The sequence below is a fragment of the Myotis brandtii genome, unplaced genomic scaffold, assembly GCF_000412655.1.
Source record: "Myotis brandtii unplaced genomic scaffold, ASM41265v1 scaffold1020, whole genome shotgun sequence".
Lineage (NCBI taxonomy): Eukaryota > Metazoa > Chordata > Mammalia > Chiroptera > Vespertilionidae > Myotis > Myotis brandtii.
In genome coordinates this window covers 728,613-738,359 of record NW_005353406.1, presented here as the reverse complement: position 1 = coordinate 738,359, position 9,747 = coordinate 728,613, and the positions used below count along the sequence as shown (strand labels likewise).

The window sequence follows — 9,747 nt, the reverse complement described above, 5'->3', positions numbered from 1 at the left end:
TCATCCCATGACGGTGACACGGTAACCCGCGAGACAGAAATTCAGTCTCTGTGACCCAGAGGAGTCTAAGGCGGGCCGGGCCGCGAGAGCCTGGCGGTTCTGCTCTAAGCTTCACCGGTCCGTGTTCCGTGTGTGCAGCGTTCCTGTTCTCCTCTCGGCGTTAGGTTGGGCTGTCGTTACTGTGCGGAGGTGGCAGATCTTCCTGTCTGTGAGGGTGGAAGAGGTTCCGCTGCCTGCCCTCCGACAGCCCGCTTAGGTGTTATTCTGTTTTCTGGTTGGTGAGCTCTGAGAGGCACAGGCGTGTGTGCCCGTGCGCACGTGCGCGGTGTGGTTACTGCCAGACGCACCAGCAGGGCGGCGAGAGCGTGGATTCTGTTCCTCTTCTGCCGGAGCCCCCCCACTGTCAGCTCTGCCCTCACGGTTACAGTGGGAGCTGACTCACCGCCACAGACGCTGTGTTCTTATAAAACACTATGTAAAGGGCGTCCCAAAATTCACGCAAGAAGTAATTTTGATAGAAAACACAGGTTTATAATTAAAAATTGTAAATTTTTTATTTATTCACAAAGTATACAGTATAGGGTTATGTATGGAATAGCATATCAGGTAAATGGCCTCCACGGCTTTGCTGGCACCTACGCATGATCTGGGCGGCCAATTCTGATCACCAAAACGGGAAATTATACAACCAGGAAATGACTCACGCAGTAATTGAATTGTTTCTCGGGCTGTATGGCATGTGGCACCGTCTTGTTGAAACCACATGTCGTCCACATCCATATCTTGCAATTTAGGCACAAAAAACTGGATTATCATGTCGCGATAGCGAGCACCATTAACTGTTATTGCCTGAGCAGCCGCATTTTCGAAGAAGAATGGTCGGATGATGCCTCCAGCCCAAAATCCGCACCAAACAGTGACACGTTGTGGATGCATTTGTTTCTCAACAATCACTCGTGGATTTTCTAAGCCCCAAATGCGACAATTTTGTCGATTAACCGAGCCATCAAGATGAAAATGAGCCTCATCGAAATTCAGCCACATTTATGCAAAACGGTCATGGAAAATTTCAACAAAAGAGTGCGTCTGTGCCAGCAAAGCCGTGGAGGCCATTTACCCGATATGCTATTCCATACATAACCCTATACTGTATACTTTATGAATCAATAAAAAATTTACAATTTTTAATTACAAACCTGTGTTTTCTATCAAAATTACTTCTTGCGTGAATTTTGGGACACCCTTTATATGGAAGTGATGTGAATTCTTAACATACATTGCATATACATATACTGTCTGGTTTCTGTATTCTCGTTTGTTAAGCCTCACCTAAGGCTATTTTTTCCGTTGATTTTAGAGGGGGGGAGAGAGACAACGTTTGGTTGTCTCCCACACGTGCCCGATGGGGCCAGGGAGCCAACCTGCAACCCAGGTGCCTGCCCGTGACCGGGATCGAACCCACAGCCCTCGTGCTCCGGCCAGTGCTCCAACCGCTGATCCACACTGGTCTGGACTCTGGTTTTGTTCGTTACCGGTTCTACATGTGCTTTTTTATGTACTTTGTGTGTAGATTTAAAAAATACTTTTTATTTTAGAATAGTTTTTAAATCCTCACCTGAGGATATGTTCTTACTGATTTTTAGAGAGAGAGGAAGGGGGGGAGAGAGAAACATCGAACCAGTTGTCTTGGAAAGTAGTGAGTCCTGTGTTACAGGGAGTGTGTCTGCAGACTTGAGCAGCCATTCTCAGGAAGGTTCCAGATTGCTTAGCTCCCTGGCCGGAGGCTGTGCTGACTGACCGCTGAGCGCTCCCCCTGGTCTCCATGCTCCCGTCAGCCGGGGAGGAGGTGTGCTAGCCACCGAGACCCCAGGAGGCCTCCCCGCTCCATGGCGGATGGTGGTGCCGGGCTCTGCACCGGCTCACTCGGGTCCAGAGCCCACACAGCACCTGCCACCTCATTCTCACGACACGGATTTTCCCTTCCCTCTCAGTTGGGTTCCCATTACTTTTCCTTTAAGGGGAAGGTAACAGAAAACTGCCTTCAGCGGCTCTCACTTTGAGTGTGCGCATCGGTAACATTTCTGTGTGACTAGTCTCTCTCAGGTCCCAGCCTGGCCAGCCCGTCGGGACCTGCAGTGGGTTTCTGGGAACTCACCTGCCTGATGAGGCATGCCTGCCAGCGATCGTCTTTCTCCTTTTCCTTCCACTCTTCCTTCTGCACACAGTGCCGCCTTTTATGGTTTTCCTTTGCTATTTAAACCCTCCGCCCCCTGCCTCCTCTCTCACATAAACAGAACTGCCCCCCTCGCCTTCTTCTCAGCCGCCGTGTGACCCTATGAGGATGCACTGGGCGTCTTCACAGCTGGGCAGGATTCACTCTGACGAAGGCGTGTCACTTCTGCCCGTTCATGTCCGCGAGCTTTTCTTTTCCAGACCGAAGCCGCCCCTGCCCATGTCCTGGGTGTGCCTTGTTGGAAAGATGGCCGGGTGTGGGCTTTCTCACGTGGCTGAGCCTGGAGGAGGTGCCTGTGTCTCTGATGGATGGTTCTGTGCCGTGGCACCTGACCTTCCTGAGCGTGGCCGCCCTCCACCCTCACCCCAGAGGGCAGGTGCCCTGGGACCTCCCTCCCCTCCTCCTCTAGTCCTGTCCTGTGCCAGCTCACCCCTCTCCAGATGTGGGCGCTTCCCACCTCCCCCTCGGCCCCCGTTGTCCCCTCGGTTGGCTTCCACCCCTCTGCAGTGGGAGTGTCCGCTGCCCCCCGCCCCATGCTCCACCAGGAGGTCTGTCACTGTGCCTTTAGCTCTCGGTGCGCGTGGTATCAGCTGCCCTCTGCGCCCGCATGTCCCTGAGGCCGCCCTGGTCAGGGCACACCAGTAAGCCCTGTTCTGCGAGTTTGGGAAAGGAAGGCTGAAGTTCGCTGCCAGAGCTGGGAGGCGCCTGTTTCGTTTCCTCCTTCCTTTGGGGAGCCGCTGAGTCCTGTTCACTGGGCGCTGGCCCTCAGTGGCCGGCGCGTGTGCACTTGGCAGTGACTGTGACGGTCCGAGAGGGTCGCACAGGGCAGGACACACGAGGCCCTGCTCTCCTAGAGCCGGCAGGGCCCTGGAGAGCCGAGAGCTCAGTAAAGGCGTCCCAAACGGCCCTGACTTTTAAAAAAATGACTGATTTGAGAGAGAGAGAGAGAGAGAGAAGGAAAGGAGAGAAACATGGACGCATTTCACCGTCCGTGCAGTCCTTGGTGACCTTGGATGTGCCCTGACAGGGTCGAGTCCGCAGCCTTGGCCTATCAGGATGACTCTAACCGCGGAGCCGCCTGCGGTAGAGCTTGAGTCTCGGTGGCGAGACTGGGCGGGAACCTGCGGCTCAGGTGCCGGGGTTCTGAGGAAGCCACCCCACCAGCATCAGACCTCAGCTCGTCCCTCCCCTCCCCTCTCCTCTCCTGGCAGCTTCCTTCTCCCACTGCATGCTGGCAGCTCCCGGGCACAGGGCAGGGGCATGGCCGCTGGGCTGACACTGTCTCAGTGCCCTTCCCCTCCCTTTCTTCACACCTGTTCCTGCGCCCGGGGCTGCTCTAGTTCGCTGCCAGAGCTGGGCCCCGGGCTCCTGAGTCTTTTTGTTTTTAAAAAAATTGATTTTAGAGAGAGAGGAAGGAAGAGAGAGAGAAACATTGATATGAGAGAGAAACATTGATCGGTTGTCTCCCGCATGCACCCCGATTGGGGGCTGAACCCACAACCTGGGCATGTGCCCTGACCGGGAATTGAACCAGCAAACTCCGGTGCATGGGCTGACACCCTGCCAACTGAGCCAGGCGGCAGGGCCTCGTGCGTCTGCAGCGCTGCTCACCTCAGGCCATCAACCTGCCTGGGCTCCGCCGCTCGGTCCTCCCCTCCTCTCAGTGCTCCGTGCTCCTCTGCTGGCGCCTTCTTCCAGCCTGACCACCTCTCAGGGCACCTGCTCAGCAAGCCAGAGAACTGACTTCCCTCCCGCATTTCATTCAGGAGAAATAAGACTCGCAGACACTCAGAACATTTTGTTCACGGAGGCTGTGTGTTTTGGAAATGCCATTTAGATGTTTTGTTGCTTGTAATCTTTGGCATTCGTTTATGTTGCTGCCATTCTTTCCATTAAAAAATCAGTCACAAGCCAGGAAAGTAATTAAATTGGTCTGCAAAGGGAAAAGAGAACCACTATAGAATATTAAACCAAATACACATACTTGGTATTTGCCTGCAAAAACATTAACTTACAGTCTTCGCACAAGTATCTCCTTAGAGATTGATGCACGTTAGGCCTCGGCGAGGTGCCTGATTTCTGTCTTTTCCCTCCAGAATGTATGACAACATGTCCACAATGGTGTACGTGAAGGAAGACAGGCTGGAGAAGCTCACGCAGGATGAGATTATCTCCAAGACCAAGCAGGTGATTCAGGGGCTGGAGGCTCTGAAGAACGAGCACAACTCCATTCTGCAGAGTTTACTCGAGACACTGAAGTGTCTGAAGAAAGATGATGAGAGTAACCTGGTGGAGGAGAAGTCCAACATGATCCGGAAGTCCCTGGAGATGCTGGAGCTGGGCCTGAGCGAGGCGCAGGTAGAAGCCAGGGCTGCGGCCTGGAGAGCCGGGCGGGCGGGTCCATGGCGCCTCACTAACCAGAATGCAGATCCCTATAGAGCAGCGGTTCTCAACCTGTGGGTCGAGGCCCCTTTGGCGGTCGAACGACCCTTTCACAGGGGTCGCCTAAGACCATCCTGCATATCAGATATTTACATGACGATTCATAACAGTAGCAACATTACAGTGATGAAGTAGCAATGAAAATAATTTTATGGTTGGGTCACAACATGAGGAACTGTATTTAAAGGGCCAGAAGGTTGAGAACCACTGCTATAGAGTAACAGGGTTGTGCATGTTAGATACATGACGGTTGATTGGGGCGTGTCTGAACTTTAAAAAGCAGGGCCAACACGTGTCCTTTAGGCCTGGATTTGGCTGCACACATCAGAAAACAAAAACGGTGGCTCACATCTCAGAGGCTGTGAACCAAGCCCCAGGGTGGCTGTCCCAGCCAGGGTCCGCGGCTGCCCCGTCACCAGGGACCCAGGCCCTGCCGCCCTGCTCCCGGCAGCCTGTCTCCCGGACTAGGACAGCTCCGCTGCAGCCCCGGGGCCCCGCTCTAGCGCCGGGAGGGCAGGAAGGGCGCTGCCTCCTGCTTCCTAGAGCAAAGCGCTCTGCTCCCACCTTGCTGCAGGACACTCCGTGGCCACGCCGCGTGGGGGAGATGGGAGTGCATCTTGCCCTTACAGTGCCCGGCTCTGAGCAGGAGGAGGGAGCGTGGCTGTCCGCCGGCAGCTATGGCCTCTGCGGCACCCAGGCAGGGTTGTGTAGATCTGACAGACCTTCGTCTCTGTCGTGCCAGCATAGACGGGAGACGTGGAGCATGCGGTGCCCCTCGCCCCATAGCTTTTGGCTTTGCCAACGTATTTCAGGTAAAATTAGGTACTTAGCTTTCTTCTTGTTGGTGTGACTGGAGCAGCAGCAGCTGCCAGCTCACCAGCTCCTGCTGCTGTGGAGGCCTCCCTCCACACCTGTGCCCACCTCGCCCTTGCGGAGGCCTCCTCCTGACCCTGCTCCGCGCCAGAGAAAGAACTTGAACTTGTTTAGTTACTGCGAAGCTACTGTGTTGCCAGTTCTGTTGTTGAAAAGTGATGTGAACATGAGCTTCCTTTTTAGTTTAGCAGATGTTGGGGTTAGAAAGGAAGAAAAAGCCCCCTTCTGGAGTTTCAGCTCTCACATGAGGAGGAAAGGAAGAGGGCAGGGCAGGGGGCAGGTCTACAGACCGAGGCCACTTCCCAGCTTTCTCTTGCGCTCCATTCCCAGGAGCGCACAGCTGCTCAGTCCCCGACGCTGCTCAGGGCCCGCAGGCACAGTCCTGGGCAGCCCCTCGCTAGACAGACTCTGTGATGGGAGCGCCAGCGCCTCTGACCCGTGATGCCAGCGGCAAAGATGCCTTCCCTTCCCTTGGCACCTGGAAGATCTGCCTGCCCTCCCTTCCCCTCCCCCCGCTCCCGGAGTGACCACACTGCACACTTTTGCGTGCAGGCACACGCAGTGTCATGTCGGGGGCACGGCGGTGAGAAATTGCGTTGGAGCTGTCTGGATGGAAAGTAAAAAATGCATTTTTATCAGAAGAGTAGCTGTGCGTGCGTTGCTCGTCCACTGGAGAAGCTCTCAGACAAAACACACATCTATTTTCTGTGAATGTCCTGGGCATGTGCTACTCCTGTGGTGTCCCATGTGTGGCCTGTGACCGAGGTGGACACGGGAGTCATGGCACGGTGCACCTCGTGCTTGGGGAACGAGCCGCAGGCGGGAGCCGCAGCACCGGGCCTGGGTGGAGGGAGGCGGGCTGGGACCGCTGCCGCAGCCCGTGCCGTCTGCAGGTGATGATGGCCCTGTCCAACCACCTGAACGCCGTGGAGTCGGAGAAGCAGAAGCTGCGTGCGCAGGTGCGCCGCCTGTGCCAGGAGAACCAGTGGCTGCGGGACGAGCTGGCCAACACGCAGCAGAAGTTGCAGAAGAGCGAGCAGTCTGTGGCCCAGCTGGAGGAGGAGAAGAAGCATCTGGAATTCATGAACCAGCTGAAGAAATACGACGACGACATCTCTCCGTCCGTGAGTGGCTCTGTGGGAGGGCGGTGCTGGCCGTCCCGCGGGAGGTGGGGGGGGCTTCCGCACGGGCCAGGGTCTCCCCTCCAGGGAGGCACTGAGCAAGATCGCGGGTTGCGGTCCGGGGACTGAGTCCCTGGGCAAGTCATAGACATTCCCTCAACCAGCTGAAGAAATACGACGACGACATCTCTCCGTCGGTGAGTGGCTCTGTGGGAGCGTGGTGCTGGCCGTCCCCCGGGAGGTGGGAGGGGCTTCCGCACCGGGCCAGGGTCTCCCCTCCAGGGAGGCACTGAGCAGGATCGCGGGTTGCGGTCCTGGGACTGAGTCCCTGGGCAAGTCATAGACATTCCCTTTTTTTTAATTTTTAATTTTGTTATTGAACTTCTTTTTAGGTTTTGTGGGTTTTTTTGAGAGAGGGAGGAAGGGAGAGAGAGAGAAACATTGATGTGAGAGCAAAACATTGATCAGCCACTTCCCACACGCCCCCTACCAGGGATCCAGCCCGCACCCTGGGCATGCGCCCTGACTAGGAATCGAACCAGCAACCCTTTGGTGCATGGGATGACACCTAACCAACAGCCACCCTGGCCAGGGCCTTTTTCTTTTAATTCTCACCCAAGGATATGTTTTTCATTGATTCTGGGGCAGGTGAAGAAGGGAGAGAGGGAGAGAGAAAGATTGATCTTTTGCCTCACATGTGCGCCCTGACTGGGGATTGAACCCACAATCTGGGTATGTGCCTTAACCAGGAATCAAACCCACGACCCTGACCCTTCAGTGCAAGGGATGATGCTCCAACCACTGGACCACCCGGCCAGGGCCATTGAAGTTCTCTTTGCCGTATTCTTTTCTTGTGTGTTTTTTAGAAGAAGGGTCAGAAAATGTAAAATACAGTAACTATCAGGTCCACGGCAGAGAGGCAGCATTACCTGTGACGGGTCTGCCCAGCTGGGCTCTGGCGCCCTGACCCACGGCGGTCTGGCGTCCATGCCTGTCAGGCGCTGGACTCTCTAGGGCCACAGCCACCGTCCAATCCCGACCCAGAGTCGGGGCTGACTGTGGCGGATGGTGCCGTGGGCCTGCCTTTCTCTGCGGAGCCTGCCCCGCCCCCGGACACCTGCTCTCTGCTGCCTTCTCCTGCCTCCCTCGGGGCCCTGCCAGCTCACTTGTGGTTTCTGGAATGTTACGGTTCTCCAAGGAGCTCAGTTCCCCCCTTTCTGTCTTTGGATGTTGATCCCAGTCTTGATTATTTTTCATTCAGTATTATTTCTGATTCAGTGAACTTAAAAACAACAATACCTTTTAAATGTTAGAGTCACACAAGAGGTGAGAAGATAGAAAAGCATCCCCGTCTGCCCTTACCCAGCTTCCCTGCGTCACGCCTCACACCCTGCAGTGCGTGTTGCAGTGCGTGTCGCAGTGCACGCAGCCGCCGTAGCAGTGCTGCAGGCTCGTGGGTTAAAGAAACAGACCTCGGCCGCAGTTCAGGGGCAAAGCTGAGACACGCCGGCTGCAGGTTCTTCCCTGCACGCAGCCCGTGTTCCCTGTCCCAGTCCGTCCCTCCTGCCCAGGCCCATCCTGAGTCTGCCCTGCATTTGAGCGCCCACTTTTATTTTATTTCATTATTTGTTACTTTTTTGAGCTCCCATTTTCCATTGCCCGCCTGGTGCTGGGCCTGTTCACTACATAATCTGTGATCAGTGCGTCCCACACGTGTGTCTTCAGTCTGAGCCCTCGTCCTGAGCAAACAGACATGACCCTGTGTCAGCTTGGGCTGCCGCACAAAACGCCACCGACAGGTGGCTCGGACCACAGACACGTCTCCCGTCCTGGTGGCTGGAGCCCGAGAACGGGCACCCGAAGGGCTAGTGTCTGTGGTGGACTCTCTTCCTGGCTTGCAGACGGTGACCTGCTCGCTGGGTCCTCACGGGGTGGGGTGGGGGCGAGAGAGAGAACACACTCTGGTGTCTCCCCATATTAGGGCAGGAATCCCACCACGAGGGCGTCCCTCACACCGAGTCATACGCAGCTGAAGGCAGCCCAGTGCCCCAGGCCTGCGTGGACTCGCCCAGGTCTGCGCGTGCAGCCATGCGGCGCTTCACGTTTCCACGTGTGTGGTTTTCGAGTGGGTTTATTTCCAATGAGAGTGTCCCTGCTCTGCTTGAACTTCCTCAGAACCCAGACAGATTGTGGATAATCCTGTGTTTGATCTTAAAAATGGACCATCTCTTCTAAAGTTTTTTTAAAAAATATATTTTTATTGATTTAAGAGAAGAACGGAGAGGGAGAGAGAGAGAGAGAGACATCAATGATGAGAATCACGGATCGGCTGCCTCCTGCACGCCCCCCACTGGGAATCGAGCCCGCAACCTGGTCATGTGCTCTGACCAGGAATGGAACTGTGACCTCCTTGTTCATAGGTCGATGCTCAACCACTGAGCCACGCTGGCCAGGCTCTAAGGTTTTTTAATTAAAAAGGTTATAGCAGAGGTTTTATAGCCCTTGCAAGCTAAGATAGTTCTGGGTTGGTTTCCAGGAGGACAAAGACACCGATTCCACCAAAGAACCTCTGGACGACCTTTTCCCGAACGACGACGATGACCCCGGTCAAGGAAGTACGTGGGCGGGTTGGATGCCGCGTGCAGCAGAGGGAGGTGGTCTGTGCGTGGGACGCGATTGTGGTGACTCGCGGGCATCTGGGTGGCGCAGCGCCTCGCAGGAGCGCGTGCACGCTCGGACCCGCGTTTCCCCAGAGTTTCAGAGTTTTCGTCTTGGGATGTAGCGGCGTTAGGCCAGCCGCTCGGCATGGGCCGGGCACAGCAGTTCGGAGTGGGAAAGGCAGGACTGTCTGCCTGGGCCGAGGGCATCTCGTTGCGGGGTGTGTGTGTGTGTGTTTTTGGGGTTGTGTCACCCGGGAGGGAGCTGCTGTTACCAGCCTGCCCAGGGGGTGCGGGACAGGTTTCCGTGGTGGTGGGGCCACGTGCTGAAACGGGGCCCAGGCTGGAGGGGAGTTTAACTGGGACGCCCGGGGACCCTGTGCCGCTGACGCGGACCCTCTCTGCAGTCCAGCAGCAGCAC

General features: G+C 55.8%; 1 protein-coding gene across 2 annotated transcripts in view; it reads left to right on the top strand.

The window, feature by feature from the left end:
• The first annotated feature begins 4,303 nt into the window (after window positions 1-4,303).
• KLC1 (kinesin light chain 1) overlaps window positions 4,304-9,747 on the top strand; it is a 20,770-nt gene continuing 15,326 nt past the window's right edge. For both annotated transcript variants that reach the window (XM_014535594.1, XM_014535592.1), the window contains exons 1-4: window positions 4,304-4,591; window positions 6,442-6,672; window positions 9,206-9,284; window positions 9,734-9,747. In XM_014535594.1, coding sequence (XP_014391080.1) covers window positions 4,331-4,591; window positions 6,442-6,672; window positions 9,206-9,284; window positions 9,734-9,747 — 585 coding nt within the window. In that variant the 5' untranslated portion in view covers window positions 4,304-4,330. The remainder of the gene's footprint in view (window positions 4,592-6,441; window positions 6,673-9,205; window positions 9,285-9,733) is intronic.